This window comes from Anabrus simplex, chromosome 1 (assembly GCF_040414725.1).
Source record: "Anabrus simplex isolate iqAnaSimp1 chromosome 1, ASM4041472v1, whole genome shotgun sequence".
Lineage (NCBI taxonomy): Eukaryota > Metazoa > Arthropoda > Insecta > Orthoptera > Tettigoniidae > Anabrus > Anabrus simplex.
The window spans coordinates 1492540989-1492559502 of record NC_090265.1 but is presented as its reverse complement, the minus strand read 5'-3'; the positions used below and the strand labels follow the sequence as shown (position 1 = coordinate 1492559502).

General features: G+C 40.5%; 1 protein-coding gene across 1 annotated transcript in view; it reads left to right on the top strand.

Annotated features, from left to right (window-relative positions):
- Cbp80 (Nuclear cap-binding protein subunit 1) overlaps window positions 1-18210 on the top strand; it is a 191935-nt gene extending 173725 nt beyond the window's left edge. Inside the window, exons 15-16 of the mRNA XM_067137981.2 lie at window positions 17010-17123; window positions 17212-18210. Of these exons, the coding sequence (XP_066994082.1) occupies window positions 17010-17123; window positions 17212-17325 (228 nt within the window). The 3' untranslated portion in view covers window positions 17326-18210. The remainder of the gene's footprint in view (window positions 1-17009; window positions 17124-17211) is intronic.
- Window positions 18211-18514: the final 304 nt, after the last annotated feature.

Genomic DNA, 18514 nt, shown 5'->3' with positions numbered 1-18514 from the left:
GGTGAAGTCTGATATTTATTTATTATTTATTTATGTATTTATTTACTTATCTATCTGTCTTTCTTTCTTTCTTTCTTTCTTTCTTTCTTTCTTTTCTTTTCTTCTTCTTCTTAGCATTTATCCCTCTTAATTGCAGGGTCTCTGCTGTTCTGCACTTTCTTTTCCACTTGTTGCGGTCTTGTGCATCTTCAGGAGAGACTTTCACCACATGCATGTCCTTCTGCAGAGTATAGAGCCAGCGCTTCTTTGGTCTCCCTCATGAGTGGTCCTCAGGACTTGCAACTGAAGAATCTTTTCTGTGTAGCACGTTGCCATACCATTGCAAACGATTCTCTCGCATTTTCTCAGGGATTGGGCAGCACCAAATGCCAACTGAACATCCTCATTTCTGATGTAGTCCAGTCTGGTGAGTCCCATTGGCCACCGAAGCATCTTCATCTCCACGAGATGCAGCTGTTGTTCGTGTCTCTTTGTGACTGGCCAACACTCAGTTCTATATAGTGCCACTGGTCTAATTATGGTTCTATAGATTTGGGATTTCTGATACATTGACCCTCCGATCAAAAAGGACTCCTGTGACTTGGCGCCACTTCATCGGGGCAGTGTTGATTCTTCTTCGAACATCTGGGAGCATGTTGCCATCCGATTGGATAAGTGATCCCAGATATTTAAATAGAGTTGTTTTAAGAATCTCAACGCCTTCAATGCTAATTGACCTATCACTTTGTACCCGACACACTAGGTACTCACTGCCCGATGTTAAATCACAGGCCATGTCCAGCGAGTTTTTCCAACCTTGGACTAGTTGTTGTAAATCTTAGCGGGATTCACAGGTGACCATAACATCATCAGCATAGAGTAGAGTCCAGGGATGTGATGTTAATACTTCTGTGCTGATGTTGTTGAGACAGAGGATGAATAGAAGTGGAGATAGAGCTGATCCCTGATGAACGCCTACTTGAATGCGAGATGGTACAGACATTCCAGCAGGACATTGGATAGAGCTGGTGGCATTCAGATACAGAAGCTGCATCCACCAAATATATACTTCTGGTACACCATGGAGCCTGAGTGCATGCCAAATAAGATCACGAGACACCCTGTCAAAGGCCTTTTCGAGATCCAAGAAAGCGATGTGGTATGGTTTCTTCTTTTCATTGTGATGTTCTATCAATCAAAAGACGTGTTGCATGTATAGTGTCGATCATTCCTGTTCCTTTTACAAAGCTACATTGATTTGGGACAGTGTGAACTATGTTGCGAAGGCGTGCTTCTAGGACACACTCGAAGATCTTCATTGTATGACAGAGCAAACAAATTGGTCGATAGTTGGAGCAGTCTCTGACATCTCCTTTCTTTTTCCAGATGGGAATCATAACCCTGGTAAGCCACTATAAGTGGCATAGTCTTCATCAATGACCTTGTTGAATAGGTTTGCCAGGAACGTTGCTACTTGTGGTCCAAGCATCTTCCACACCTCCGATGGAAGGTCATCCAGTCCAATTACCTTCCCATTTTTCATTTTCTTAATGGCGACCTGTACTTCAGCAACCGTGATGGGTGCAGCTGGACCCTACACAGAATTTACTGTTGGTATTGACGGATGTAGCAATTCTTCATTGGAGATTTTTCCTAATTGTTTCTTCCAGCAGTCAAGGATCTCAGTTGATCTTTGTAGTAGTTTATCGTGTTCATCTATTATGGTCGTGACATGTCCAATATCCTCTGTGGAATGGTGACGATTTTTCACTAGTTGGTAAACATATTTTGCTCCCTCTGGGGTGTTGAGTTTATCATACGTGTTTCTATTATGTTTTGCTTTTGCCACTTCCTGTTTTGCTAGTGACTTCAGTCATCTGTATTGTTGATGATCAGCATCAACTTCCGAATTGAGCCAGGTCTTATAGGTTAATTTCTTTGCTTTAATGGCCTCTTGTACATGTTTGCCCCACCACCAAACCTCCTTGTTGATGAAGCGACATCCATGTTTTGTTGTACCCACGATGGTCATGGCACAGGTCTTTATGTGTTCGGTGATTGTTGTCCAGGCCTCGCTCGACATGTTTTCTATGTTGTATAACTAATGGACTGAGAGAGATTTTGAGCTGGTTGTAATGCAGGTTTATTTTCCACCACTTAATTTTCTCAGATGTAGATTTCAGGGTTTTTCCATTGAGATCGAGGTACATTCTAAAACTAAGGAGGAGCAGATGATGCTGGGATGCAATATTATCAAGATGGAACCTTAGTGTCAATGACTGACTTCAGGTCACACCTTAGTACTGACCAGTAATCAGTTTGTACTTCTTCCACCACTGCTAAAAGTAATGCGGGGCGATGGGCGCTTTCTAAAAAATGTGTTGGCTACCACCAAGTCAAATGCCTCAGCACAATCCAGGATTCTGTTCCCATCCCCATTTCTCTCTCTGAAGCCGCGACCTCTATGTATTCTATCATATCCATCCCTATTTTCCCCAACTTGTCCATTTAGGTCACAACCAATGAAGAAGAGCTCGTTTTCCTCAAGAGATTGTAGGTGGGTTTCAAAGCTGGTCCAGAATTCATCTTTTTCATCGTTGGCACATCCAGTGTGTGGGACATAGCAGCAGATTACGCGCAACGATTTCGTTCCACTATTTATTTATTTTTTGCTAGTTGTTTTACGTTGCACCGACACAGATAGGTCTTACGGCGACAATGGAACAGGAAAGGGCTAGGAGTAGGAAGGAAGCAGCCGTGGCCTTAATTAAGGTACAGCCCCAGCATTTGCCTGGTGTGAAAATGGGAAACCACGGAAAACCATTTTCAGGGCTGCCGACAGTGAGGTTCGAACCTACTATCTCCCGAATACTGGATACTGGCCGCACTTAAGCGACTGCAGCTATCAAGCTCTCGTTCCACTATTAATCTTAATGGACATCAGTCTGTCGGATGAACAGCTGACATCGATGACATGATCTCTTGGGTGCTAGGGCTCACAGCAGTAACTACGCCATTGCAGTTAGGTTATAAACTATAAATTTCATTTTTGTTCCGTATTGAAGTACAATTATAAGAATAAATTGACAAGAGGTTCCACTTTTTCAAGACAATATATCAAGTAAAAGTCTTGGGACTAGTTTCCGCCACTTAGTGGCCATCTTCAGCCAAATAAAAATTAAACATATTATTTGATAACTGAAACATATGCATACCAAAGACAATGTTGTAGGAATAATTATAACATTTATTTATTTATTTATTTATTTATTTATTTATTTATTTATTTATTTATTTATTTATTTATTTATTTATTTATTTATTATCATATGGCATATATATACAGAAACAGGAAAGCAAGTGCATTTTATTGTAACGTGTTGGCAGGGTAAATAAGCAAATAAATGCATACAGAACCTGGTAGCAACCTATTTCTAAGATTTATTAACTAAGCGCTACAATTACAGATCTACACACACACAGACGATAGCCGAGCCACAACTTACACAAGCCCACGGTTACACACTTTCACGGTTCGCACTCTCTCTCTTAGTTTCTCGTGTCCCATCTACAATGACAGACACACACACACACACACACACACACACACACACACACACACACGAGTCCCCGATTATTTACACAACACTCACTCAGCCACTCAGTCACACTCATTAGCGCAGTCACGGTCCACAGCCTACACGTCAGTCTCGCAGGTCGGGATAGTATCTGCTGTTCACTCAATCCGTCGAACTCTGCAGTCTTTGCACGTCGGCACCCAGTGTTACCTTCGCGCTACTCCAGCAGGTTGTTCTCCAGCAGCCAGCCCCAAGAGATACACACGCACGACGTCAACGAAACAGGAACGAGTCCTCGGCTCCAACAGGCAGATACTCCATCAGGAGTGGATGGGCAAGTCAGGGTTCTCATTTATCTTGGAGTATTCTCTCACCTTACACCTGAAATAATCCTTGTTGTGTTGTTGAGTTGAGTGTCCACAAGTTTCACATGGCAGCTGTTGATCCACACAGGAACACAACATTCTGCCGCAGAGAAAATTAAACCAAGGGCAGAACATCTCAAGGTAGTTGCAGAAGCACCCCATGTTGTACCACACAACTTCTGTAGAATGTTGTTTCGACTCCTAATCTTTGCTGCTGTATTTACTAGATGTTGCTTGAAGGAGAGTGTCCAATCTAATGTTATACCTAAGTACTTTGGGTAGTTATTGTGTCTGAGGACCTTACCGTTTAAAGACACTTGGAGAGTACAGCTTGCCATTTTGTTATTTAGATGAAAGCAGGACACGTCAGTTTTGCTGGTGTTTGGTTGGAGTCTCCATTTCCAGAAATAGTCGCTAAGAATGGAAAGGTCATCATTTAAAAATTTTCTCAGTTTCTTTCAGGTTACTATGACTTGTAGCTAAAGCTATATCATCAGCATAGCAAAATTTTCTAGATTTCGTTGGTGGCAAATCTGATACATACAGATTGAACAGGAGAGGAGCCAAGACTGATCCTTGAGGGAGACCATTATTCAATCTTCTCAGCTTGTTAGTCCTATTCCTTAGAACAACCTAAAAGAGTCTATTATTAAGCACGTTTCCAATTAATTGTACTGTGGTTTTGCATGGTAATACCTGAAGAAGTTTATACAGTAGCCCTTCTCCCCAAACCGTGTCATAAGCAGCAGGAAGATCAAAAAAACAGCAGAGGTTTTCATCTGTTGCTAAGAGCCTGCTTCAATGCATGTTGTGAGTGCAAGGACTTGGTCACAACAGCTACAATTCCGCCTAAAACAAGCTTGGTCAATAGGAATGTGTTGATTAATTACAATGCTAATTCTATTGTATAGTAGTCTTTCAAGGAGTTTATAGCAACAACTGAGGAGAGCGATTGTTCTGTATACTGTTGCTTCACGTCCGTAGGTTAAACCTTAAAAAGCCCTACACGTTACCCCTGGGTGGTGCTAAGGAAGCAACAACATTGGCTGCTGGACCTATCTTCTAAAGATCTCCCAACAAATATGCAAACTGTACGAAGTAAAATATATATAATAACAAAAATTAAGGTTATGATCTTCTTGTCACAATATGATGTCTTTAAGTTGACTAGAGGACCTCAGGCAAAGAAGTAAATCTGGAAATAATAGCCAGAATTAGGAATGAATAACTATACAGAAAATAAATTTAAAAGGAGAAAAATGATTTATGAGACTCACCTCTAATGTCTGATGTAGGACAAGCACTGACTTGCTGGAGGTAGCAGGCAGTCCAGGTAAACAAAGGAGTGGATAGGGAGCAGGCAATGTAAACAAAGGAGTAGATAGGGAGGGGAGGGGATAAAGAAGTAAGGGGTGGTAGGAGGGAGGGGAGGTGGGGCTGAAGGATGAGGAAAAAACAGCTGCTGCTGAGAGGGAAATTTAAAGAGATTATAAAAGAAATAATTATTTTTATCTAAGGCATGATTACTAAAGATAGGAATTAAAAGGTCAAATAAAATGTTTGAATTCTCTGAAATTTTATTTAGAATAAGGGAGCAAGCTGGTGTGTACCCATCCCTGAATGAAAAAGTGACAAGGGCCCGTTTGAAATGGTTTGGCCATGTCAAACGAATGGACGATGGAAGGACAGCAAAACAATGGCTACACACAGTCGTGGCCGGAAAACGACCGGTAGGAAGACCTAGGAAGAGGTGGCTGGACCAAGTGAAAGAGGACATAGGAACAAGAGGAATCAGCTGGGATGTCGTCTTGAGAGAAGAGTGGTACATGGACAGACAGAAGTGGAGAGTGCTCGTAAACCACACCCGGGCAACTGGAGTGGAAAACTGATGATGATGATGATGATGATTGAGCAGGGGGCCTTTTCTATAACTTTGAGAATGTTCATGTCTTAATTGATATTAGTGAACTTATGGTTAGTATTATATTACCCATGTGCTGTCCCATGGCTCCATACAAGATACTTAGAGCATGTTAATGCCCTGAGATATAACAGATTTTTGGCCTTTTTAATTTATTTTCATGTTTGTGGGTTACTGTAGTCACGTCCTAGTTCGTGAACCATGGGCAACGGCTGAGTGGCCTAGTAAGTGGTCCTGAGAGTCGGGATACCAGTTGCTATGGAATGGGAGTGGGCATCTCGGACATATTCTGAGTCGTGGCCCTCCTTGTGCTCAGGCGGCTAGGACTATACAATTCACCGGTGGTCCATAACCCGTTAGAGGAGAGATCCTCACTTGGACTATGTGCAAGTAGGGCAGCATCCTTCTTCATGAATTAACCGAGCTCAGAACACTTTAAGCAAGCCTCGGACCTATGGGAGTAATGGAGTCCCATTTGACAGGCGAGGGACTCCTTGGAAACAACTTGGCGAACGAAATGGAATTCGATGGGGAGCTATCAATATTAATGGGGCTTATGGAAGAAAGAAGGTAGAACTGGCTGAGTCAGCAAAGAGGATGCATCTGGATGTGCTAGGAGTAAGTGATATTCGGGTAAGGGGAGATAATGAGGAAGAGATAGGAGATTATAAAGCGTACTTGACGGGTGTTAGAAAGGGAAGGGCAGAGTCTGGGGTAGGGCTCTTTATCAGGAATACCATTGCACGCAACATAGTTTCTGTTAGGCACGTAAATGAGCGAATTATGTGGGTAGATTTGTCAGTGGGAGGAATCAGGACAAGAATTGTGTCCGTGTATTCACCATGTGAGGGTGCAGATGAGGATGAAGTTGACAAGTTTTATGAAGCATTGAGTGACATCGTGGTCAGGGTGAACAGCAAGGATAGAATAGTGCTAATGGGCGATTTCAATGCGAGAGTTGGGAATAGAACTGAAGGATACGAAAGGGTGATTGGTAAATGTGGGGAAGATATGGAAGCTAATGGGAATGGGAAGCGTTTGCTGGACTTCTGTGCTAGAATGGGTTTAGCTGTTACGAATACATTCTTCAAGCATAAGGCTATTCACCGCTACACATGGGAGGCTAGGGGCACCAGATCCATAATAGACTATATCTTAACGGACTTTGAATTCAGGAAATCTGTTAGGAATGTACGAGTTTTTTGCGGATTTTTCGATGATACAGACCACTGTCTGATCTGCAGTGAACTAAGTATCTCTAGGCCTAGGGTAGAGAAAGTGAAATCTGTCTGCAAACGAATAAGAGTAGAAAATCTCCAGGACGAGGAAATTAGACAGAAGTACATGGATATGATTAGTGAGAAGTTTCAAACAGTAGACAGTAAGCAGGTTCAGGATATAGAAAGTGAATGGGTGGCATACAGGGATGCTGTAGTAGAAACAGCAAGGGAATGCCTAGGAACAACTGTGAGTAAAGATGGGAAAAGGCGAACATCTTGGTGGAATGATGAAGTGAGAGCAGCCTGTAAACGTAAAAAGAACGCTTATCAGAAATGGCTCCAAACAAGGGCCGAGGCATACAGGGATTTGTACGTAGATGAAAGAAACAGAGCGAAACAAATAGTTGTTGAATCCAAAAAGAAGTCATGGGAAGATTTTGGTAATAACCTGGAAAGGCTAGGTCAAGCAGCAGGGAAACCTTTCTGGACAGTAATAAAGAATCTTAGGAAGGGGGGGAAAAAGGAAATGAACAGTGTTTTGAGTAATTCAGGTGAACTCATAATAGATCCTAGGGAATCACTGGAGAGGTGGAGGGAATATTTTGAACATTTTCTCAATGTAAAAGGAAATCATCCTGGTGGTGTTGCAAACAGCCAAGCTCATGGGGAGGAGGAAAATGATGTTGGTGAAATTATGCTTGAGGAAGTGGAAAGGATAGTAAATAAACTCCATTGTCATAAGGCAGCAGGAATAGATGAAATTAGACCTGAAATGGTGAAGTATAGTGGGAAAGCAGGGATGAAATGGCTTCATAGAGTAGTAAAATTAGCGTGGAGTGTTGGTAAGGTACCTTCAGATTGGACAAAAGCAGTAATAGCACCTATCTATAAGCAAGGGAACAGGAAGGATTGTAACAACTATCGAGGTATCTCATTGATTAGTATACCAGGCAAAGTATTCACTGGCATCTTGGAAGGGAGGGTGCGATCAGTCGTTGAGAGGAAGTTGGATGAAAACCAGTGTGGTTTCAGACCACGGAGAGGCTGTCAGGATCAGATTTTCAGTATGCGCCAGGTAATTGAAAAATGCTACGAGAGGAATAGGAAGTTGTGTTTATGTTCCGTAGATCTAGAGAAAGCATATGAGTGTTTATGTTCCGTAGATCTAGAGAAAGCATATGACAGGGTACCGAGGGAAGAGATGTTCGCCATACTGGGGGACTATGGAATTAAAGGTAGATTATTAAAATCAATCAAAGGCATTTATGTTGAGAATTGGGCTTCAGTGAGAATTGATGGTAGAATGAGTTCTTGGTTCAGGGTACTTACAGGAGTTAGACAAGGCTGTAATCTTTCACCTTTGCTGTTCGTAGTTTACATGGATCATCTGCTGAAAGGTATAAAATGGCAGGGAGGGATTCAGTTAGGTGGAAATGTAGTAAGCAGTTTGGCCTATGCTGACGACTTGGTCTTAATGGCAGACTGTGCCGAAAGCCTGCAATCTAATATCTTGGAACTTGAAAATAGGTGCAATGAGTATGGTATGAAAATTAGCCTCTCGAAGACTAAATTGATGTCAGTAGGTAAGAAATTCAACAGAATTGAATGTCAGATTGGTGATACAAAGCTAGAACAGGTAGATAATTTCAAGTATTTAGGTTGTGTGTTCTCCTAGGATGGTAATATAGTAAGTGAGATTGAATCAAGGTGTAGTAAAGCTAATGCAGTGAGCTCGCAGTTGCGATCAGCAATATTCTGTAAGAAGGAAGTCAGCTCCCAGACGAAACTATCTTTACATCGGTCTGTTTTCAGACCAACTTTGCTTTACGGAAGCGAAAGCTGGGTGGACTCAGGATATCTTATTCATAAGTTAGAAGTAACAGACATGAAAGTAGCAAGAATGATTGTTGGTACAAACAGGTGGGAACAATGGCAGGAGGGTACTCGGAATGAGGAGATAAAGGCTAATTTAGGAATGAACTCGATGGATGAAGCTGTACACATAAACCGGCTTCAGTGGTGGGGTCATGTGAGGCGAATGGAGGAGGATAGGTTACCTAGGAGTATAATGGACTCTGTTATGGAAGGTAAGATAAGTAGAGGGAGACCAAGACGACGATGGTTAGACTCGGTTTCTAACGATTTAAAGATAAGAGGTATAAAACTAAATGAGGCCACAACACTAGTTGCAAATCGAGGATTGTGGCGACGTTTAGTAAATTCTCAGAGGCTTGCAGACTGAACGCTGAAAGGCATAACAGTCTATAATGATAATGTATGTATGTATGTATGTATGTATGTATGTATGTATGTATGTATGTATGTATGTATGTATGTATGTATGTATGTATATTCATTCCTAATTCTGGCTGTCATTTCCAGATTTACTTCTTTGCCTAAGGTCCTCTAGTCAACTTAAAGACATCATATTATGACAAGATGATCATAACCTTAATTTTTGTTATTACTGTGTATATATTTTAATGTTATTCCTACAACATTGTCTTTGTCTGGTATACATATGTTTTAGTTATCACATAATCTGTTTAATTTTTTATTTGGCTGAAGATGTCTACTAAGTGGCTGAAGCTAGTCCCAAGACTTATGTAATATCATTTACTTGATATATTGTATTGAAAAGGTGGAACCTCTTTGTCATTTTATTCCTATAGTTGCAGTTAGGTGTTTTCCCATGGTAGAACAACTTTTATCCTTCAATATATTTAGCCGTGGAACCAGTCCACTTCGTTTCTTGGATGCAGGCAACGTCTATGTGCTTGTTATTTAGTACATCAGCAAGTTTTCTACTTCAGCTCTTCAGAGAACTAATGTTGATGGATGCCATCCTGGTTTGTTGGACTTGCTTCTTTAGCCCACTCCATCCTTGAGTGTGTAGCCCTTGCCCATTTCTCACACCATTCATGCGATAATGATGTGCGTCTCCTACAGTGGTGAATGCCCTAGCAGTTTGTGTCCGAGTATTTCTTGTAGCCAGTTTATTTAGATGCAACAGATGTTTCTACCAACTGGCTTGTTACTGTAAGCAACTAAATCACAGGCCCTCTTAGTGAAAATAACTTATTAATATGGAAATTAATGTGCTTATTTAAAAAAAAACATGGTTTGCCATAATATATACATATTTTTTGTAAGTAGGTTTACATTGTAATGATAAAATTACAGTTAAATATTAATAACTTCAGCATCTATGAGTGACACTTCATAAATGCATTTATTTCTGCTAAGCAATCTACCCATTACCTTTATTCCTTACTGTAAGCTCGCCAATATTTCCAATTCAAATATGTTTATGATCCTACTAATGTACAGCCAACTATGTAATGTAATCTAATGTAGAGTTTTCAGTCCAAAGGCTAGTCATATCTGCGAACAGTTCAACCATCAGCTGTCACTGTGTAATGTAGTGTACAGTTTTTCAGTCCAAAGGCTAGTCAGATCTGCAAACAGTTCAACTTTCAGCATGTCTCAGGACATGCAGGTGTCACTGAAAAGCTATACCATACTAGAAGAAATTAAGAGTAAGGTAGTTTTACATCACATTGCTCACTTCACAGTATACTGTAGATTCCACTTATTCAGTTCTCTTCTTGCTAAACTTAGTAATCAGGATAAGAAGTGGACGCCACATACCATTTGTAAATTTATATTGAAAGACTGGTATAACAGAAAACAATCCATGCTATTTGAGATTCTCATTATCTAGAACAAATAAAAATATCACTATAATGATTGTCGAGTTATTTTTTCTTTATAAATTGGGAACCTTGAGTAAACAGTTTTACAAAGGAATCCAATAAACAGGGACGTAAGTTTTTAATTCAAAAATGTCACATGCGTTGACCAGAATTTGAACTGCAACTGCCTTGGTAAGAGGTCGGTGACTTCACTCAACTGTCACACATTTGGAAACAATTTTTTTTTTTTTTTTTTGCTAGGGGCTTTACGTCGCACCGACACAGATAGGTCTTATGGCGACGAGGAAACCTTAAATGATAATCAGGTTGAGAATATTGGAAATCCTAAGAAGAAGCAGCCCCGATGATGGTTTTCTGTGGTTTCCCATTTTCACACCATGTAAAGGCTGTACCTTAATTAAGGCCATGACTGCTTCCTTCCCACTCCTAGCCCTTACCTATCCCATCATCGCCATAAGATAATCTGTGTCAGTGCAACGTAAAGTAACTTGTAAAAAAGAAAAAAAGAAAAACTTACAAATGGGTCTGCTTGAGACCATGCTTTTTCAAATGTTGGGCTTTAATCTTTCTCCCAGTTTTTTCCTTCTCCCTGTGCATCTCCTTTCATTCCTCCAACCAAAGGATACCCTTCTTCTTCAGTGGTTTTTCCTGAAAACCACATACTTTCTTCAGGATCTATCTCACAGCCTGACACTTTTGAAAGTCTGTCACTCCCAGTTCCTTTATGTCTTTCTCAGTCTCCATCAGCCATGTGGTAAGACTTTTTTTGTTTTAAATATGAACATATGGTTGGTCAATCTGTTGGAAGATAATCTAGCCACATGACTATAGAAAGCTACACTCCTTTTCCTGGCACAAACAGAATTCCTCTCTGTTTGGAAGTAGAGCTCTGAATTGTGACATCTATGGTATTCCAGATCTTCCAGGACCAGGCCTAGGATCTTTTTAAAAATGATTTTCCCTCTGACTTCCAGGTTTTCAAACAAGGTAGTGATTATTGTTTTAACCTTTCAAGCGGTAATGACAGAATAAATCGCCATAGCCACATGGCTTCCTAAGTGGCCATGACGGAATATTCTGTCATTACATTGTAATTGTCTTTTGACGATGGGTATGATGACTTATTCCATCGTAGGATCTGAGATTGTTTTTGTGCGTGTATGTTAGTTTCGAGCTTTGCCTACAGCAACACTCTCCTAAAACCACGTGTCCGAGCGAAATGCTTTCATTCCACGCCCAGCTGGCAGCCAACCAGTACCGGCCGCCAGGCTGCTGAGAGTGGTAGATAGTGCATTATGGCAGGTGCAAGCGGAACTCGGAAATGTCTGCGGGAAGAAGAACTGTTTGATTTATTACACTGTGACAATTCGGAGAGTGGTGTGTCATCAGATAGTGGGACTAGTGTTGAAATGTCAAGAGATAGCGAGTGCAATGGTGAAAGCGACTCGAGTGAACGTGACGGTAACACTAGCGGTGATCTTCAGCTCTGTGTATGGACAAAGGTAGGATCCGAACGGCCCAGATTTACATTTACGGCGCACCCTGGACTAAATGTACAAATTCAAGACGTAAATAATCCTCTAGAATATTTTGAAATGTTTATCACTCCTGAATTAGTGGAACTAATAAGTAGGGAAACCAACCGGTATGCTCAACAGCTTTTAGAAAGCACACCAACCTTGAATCTATATTCGAGAGTGAACCAGTGGACTGACACGAATAAAGCTGAAATTATGACTTTACTTGCATTCTTTCTCTTGCAAGGCATTCATCAGCTACCTGACAACAAGAGTTACTTTTCTCATAGATAGGTATTAGAGACCGCAATATTTTTGGAGCTGTTCTCTGAAAGATTTCATCTCCTTCTCAAATTCTTACACTTTGTTGATAACAAAGCCTACGACGAAGCCACATGTGGTCCGAAGAAACTCTACAAATTGAAACCTATTCTGGACCACATGAATAGCAGATTCCGAAGTGTTTACACACACGAAAGCGATGTGTCTGTAGATGAGTCTCTTATGTTATTGTAGGTTTCCCATTGCTTTCGTCACTGAGCCAGATTCTCTTTCCTTGCCCTTGGTACTGTAATCATTTTAATAGCTTGAAAGCGAGACTTTTTTTTTTTTTTAACCTGATGAAAATACCTTACCAATGAAAAGTATCTCACTGCAAGCTCCTGTTGCTTTCCTCAGTGAGCTAAATGCCTTGCCCTTTGTACTATGATCATTTTTGACAGTTTAAAAATATTCTATGCTTTTTGAACCTGATAAAAATACTATACTACTCAAGAGTATCTCACTGTATGTTACTTCCCAGTACCTTATGGAAAATGCGCCACTGTGTTAGTAGCTACTCAAAAAAAATGTACCACTTGAAAGGTTAAGAGGAAGTACAACTGGGCAATCATTCTCTATTAAGACTAATCAGAGTGAAAAAATGGAAGGGGTCCGACACTTCAAAAATCGAAGGGATTGGCCAAAGAAAGACAAGAGCCACGAAGGGCGTGAAAATGAAAGACAAACCTAATACCATTGGTGATAGATGAAAGTGAGCTTGGCACAACTGGAAGCAATGCTAGGACTTAGCTAAGGATCCCATGGTTGCCAACTCACACTCCCAAGTTAAGGGAGGGAATACTATGGATGATATTCTACCACCCCCATCATTCTCTCACAACTTTTTCAAAGACGCAGTTGAACAGGAGTGGGGGAAGTCCATTACCTTGTCTGAGCCCTGTCTTGATCTCAAACGTTCCGAGATTTCTCCTCTGAATTTAACCTTCCTATGTATGTCAGTCTGGGTTCATAGAATGAGCAGATTTCATTGTCTTGTCTTAGTTTTTCAAGAATTTTACTGGGAGTTTGTGTGTCCACAGAATCTAGACCTTCCTAAAATCAGCAAAGGTGACCTAGCACCTTGCGGCTTCTAATATTGGAATACTGTTCTGAGGTTAAGGAATTGCTCATCTTAGGATCTGCTCTTCCTGAAGCCTCCCTGGTCCCCAGTTAATAACTGGCCAGTAATAACTTTGAAGACGGTGAACAAATTCTGACGGAGTATCTTAAGATGATGTCAACTTTTTAAGACCTGGAGATTGATCCCCAGCACAACAAAAACTGAAGTCTCTTGTTTCCATCTAGCGAATCGTGCTGCAAACTACAAACAAAGAGTTCTGCTCAACGGACGAAAGCTGAGGTACAACCCTTTCCCAAAATATCTTGGAGTCACTTTAGATAGAACCCTGAGCTACAAAGAGCACATCACAGCTTTCTCATAAAGTCACCGCAAGAAACAACATACTTCATAAGCTCTGTGGTACCTCCTGGGGTGCCTCTGCTGATTGTCTACATTTAACTGGCATTAGCCTTGTCTACTCGGCTGCCGAGTACTGTGCTCCTGTCTGGTCGGAAAGTGTACATGTGAAGAAGGTAGACACAAAATTGAATGATACAATGCGTTGCATTACTGGTACCATCAAATCAACTCCATGTCATTGGTTACCTGTGCTGAGTCACATCCCTCCACCTCACTTAAGACGGAAGCAACCTCTACTAAGGGAAGCTACGAAAATCTTTGCATCACCCTCTTTGCCACCGCACCAGGAATTCTGCCATCCGTCACAGCACAGCGACTTCAATCAAGAAGACCAGCAAGTGTCACTGCAGGGCAATTCATTGCAGATGGGTTTGACCTAACTGAAAGCTGGAAACATGAGTGGTCAACAAAAACATTGGGAACAAGTGCCCACCATCTTGATCCCACAAAGAAGCCAAACGGTTTTGACCTACCGAGGAACCTCTGGTGCCGTATCAACAGGTTAAGGACTGGACATGGTTGTTGCAATTATTTCAGGTACAAGTGGGGTTGGATCAGTTTACCAATGTGTGATTGTAACCTAGAAGAACAGACGATTGAGCACCTGGTCCAACGATGTCCTCTTTATTCGTACCCTGGCACTCCTGATGATTTGTTCGCTCTCACATCTGATTTATCTGAATGGCTGAGAAGGATGGACAAAGTTTGATTCTGCCTTGTGTATATATATTGTATAAAATCACCATACAATTAAATAAATAAACCCCAGTTTACTGTGCAGTTGATTTTCTGCCATTGTTAGTAAGGCCTTAAACAGGACCTGGTATGTTATTGGGAGGAGAGAGATCCCTCAGTAGTTGTTCGCGTCTGTAAAATAACCTTTCTTGTGTAGTGGGTGGATTAAAGCTTAGGTCCATTCAGATGGCAACATCTTCATTTCCCAGTTTTCTGAATGATCTTGGTGAGCTGTTCCCTGTCTTGCTATCAGCGCACTTCCAGAGTTCGGCCACAGTATAGTCCTGTCCAGCTGCCTTGTTCTTGAGTAACTGGATAATTTGGCCAACTTCTTTCACTGAAGGGGGTTTTAAGTCTGGGTTTGGTGTAATATGCTGGCAGTCAAAAGTCTTCACTGGATGGGTCACAATTGAGGTACTCGGTTCAGAGCTAGCAGTTGTCCATGTTGTAAGCCACCTTCCTCTGTGCGTCTCTGAAACTAAGGCCCAGTGGAGTGTATTTACTAAGGTTCTATTTGGAAGTTCTGTAAAAATCTCTGGAGTTATTTTTGCAAGTTCAACCAGTTTTCCTTGGTGTTCTGGGAGTTCCATCTCAGCTGTGCTGTTTGTCTTTGGGCTATTGTGTAGTTACTGTCTTCAGTCCACCACATGTGTTTTCTTCTTGTTAGGGGAACAAGTTCACTGTCCATTCTGACTAGGGCCTTCTTCAGTTTGTCCCAGTTATTCAGACCTGCATTATTCAGCCTCTGACTTACTTCTTGGTTGTTCTTGAGTCATTTTGTGTTGAATCTGATTGTCTTGGGGGCTTTCTGTTGCTTTCTGTCATCTCTGGACAGGAGTCTCGATTTGATGTTTGAGAAGTAGTGATCCGAATCCAGGTTGGTGCTCTCGGTACTTTTGTGTTTTGTATTTCTCTTTGGAACTTTTTAGAGATAGCCACATGGTCTATCTGGATTTCACCCAGGTTGTTTTTGTGAGAGATCAAGGTCTTCTGTTTCCTAGGTAGGTGTTTGAAGGCTGCGGACTTCATGACCAAGCCGAAAGTCCTGCACAGTTTTGCCTGTCATGCTCCAGCATGGTTAGTTCTCTTGTGTTCCAGTTGGTTGCCCACTATATTTCTGTATTTTCTCTCCCTTTCCAACTGGACATTGAAGTTGCCTAGCATTATGGTGGTATATCTCTCTGGGATTTTAGAGAGAATATCCTCCAGATCTTTCCTGAATTTGTCCATTGTTTTCTGGTTTGTCTTGTTGTCCTGGTTGATTGGGGCATGCACAATGACTAAGGTGTAGCTTTTGTTAGCTCACTTGAGGGAGAGGATGGATACTAGACTGCTTGGGGAGTCAGGTCCATTCAGATGATTTGCTTAGTGCTGGAAAAATTTATAATGAACCAGGTTGTAGATTAAGTGAATGAAGCTTCCTATCCTTGTTCTTGTATAATTGACTCACTATAACAACATTTTTCATTAAAATGAGTACGATTGTAAATTTGGATTTGTGGTTTTTCCATTATATAGCGTTTTGTCATGATCCTGAGATGCAGAGTCAAGTATATTGTAGCTGACTATGAATCCCGTTCCTAACTGTGCTGTGTCCTACATTACTCACGGGCCCACTTTTCCTTGAAGGATTCTGTAATCTTGTGGCTCAATTCTTTTCTTTTTCGTTTAACGTCGCTCTAACACATCAAAGTTTTCCGGCAAAACAGGGATTGGAAAGGGCTAGAATGGAGAAGGTAGCGTCCATCGCCTTAATTAAGGCACCCAGCATTTTCTTGGTGTGAAAATGGGAAATCACAGAAACAGTGAGATTCAAATCCACCATCTCTTGAATGCAGGCTCACAGCTACATGACCTTAACTGCACAGGCAATTAGCTCAGTTTTTTACTCAAAAACATAATCAGCGAACCCAGTTTCCTGTACTGCTGTTGGTAAAGTGTTGTGTCGTGTCGTGTCGTGTTAGCATGTCAATCAGATGTTTCAGCTTTTAAATGTGTTTCATACTGACTAGTAATGATTTGCTTAGTGCTGAAAAAGTTTATAATGAACTAGGTTATAGATTAAGGGAATGAAGCTTCTTATCCTTGTTCTTGTATAAATTGACTCACTATAACAACATTTTTCATTAAAATGAGTACGATTGTTAATTTGGATTGGTATTTTTTCCATTATATAGCGTTTCATCATGATCCTGTCTGAACACTTAGTCAGAAGTGACACTGATGGAAAAGATTTCAACACTCATTGGTATAAGTGGACTATAGGCAGGCTTCAGCAGGTCTTTTTAGCGGTAAGAATTAAGCAGGATTCTATACTTAAATCCATTACTCCTTTAACTTTGAATGTCGGTTCTTATTCAAGAATTTTTATGTTTGCAGCACCACGAACAAGTACAGAAGTACAGTTCAACCCTTGAGACACTGCTTTTCACTCAAGATCTTGATCCACATGTTTTAGATGTGTTCCATCAGTTTACTTCACTACGAGCATGAAGAAACAGTGATCTCGAACAACAAGACTGATTGAAATGTAGGGCAGCATTCATTAGCCTTGAGTGGTCTTAACTGTATGAGAGAAGAAATTGGTTTCTTAATGCCACTTATGGCATGGTATTTCAGGGAAATACTTTCTGGTGCAAAGTATTAATAGATTAACTTGCCTCTTCAGAAGGTTAAAATTGTAGTCAGCGTTATAATATAAATATGAATTCATATTTGAGTGTTTTAAGAATTTCTGTTTTCTTTTATAATCTCTTGGTTGTGTGTGCAAAGGGGACAGTATTTGTACTTTGTGATATAAACTGGTTTCTTTTTTAACTTGACTAATATGAAACCCCTTTATCTGAATAAGCATTCCAATCATATAATTTTTTCTAAATTATTCTTTCAAAGAGATATATTGTTGGAAATGCTTTGAAAATCTGGGATTATTTCCTTTAAGTTTTGTTGAAAAGAAAAATTTTAGGGACCTGAATACCCTTAGAATTGTATCATATACTGATATGAGAATCATGAATCATAGGTACTATGGAAAATACAAGTGGCTGATGGCAACCAGAGATGCTAAAGACTCATTCAGCAACCATTAAGTGTAAGCTGGATGGAAAATCTTTGTAAAAATCCTTAGTGAATCTACCAATAAACTGTACCAAGCTGTCTTCAGTGACAGTAACAGAAGGACTCTGAATTAGAATGTGACTGCAGGTTTAGCTGCTCTTGTGTAGATAAATGACTTACTTTCTGTCTTAGTTTCCTATAAGCTTTTATCATATTAAAATACTTTTGAACATAGTCTATTATATGTCAACTGAATATGTTAATTGTAATGTATCAAGCAATTCAAAACTATATTATACAGCTTCAGTTTGTTAAGAAAAATAGTTGTGATGACTTGACCTTATCACTTTAATTTTTCTTTTGACGTTAGAGAATTTTCTTTCAGGTCTACCTGGGATGAGTTCTGAGCCTGGCCTTGCAGCTAAGCTGAAAGACAACTACATGATCTGTATCTAAGTGAAAGGGAAGAAACAACAACTAGTAGGAGAGTAACCACATGAATCTTGCAAATGAGACATAATTGTAAATATTGTCATAATTCCCATTACATATCTATAAAATGGTTTCAACTTATTTAATGAATATGAAAGATTACTTTTGTGACCATGAATGGAACTGGGTAGAG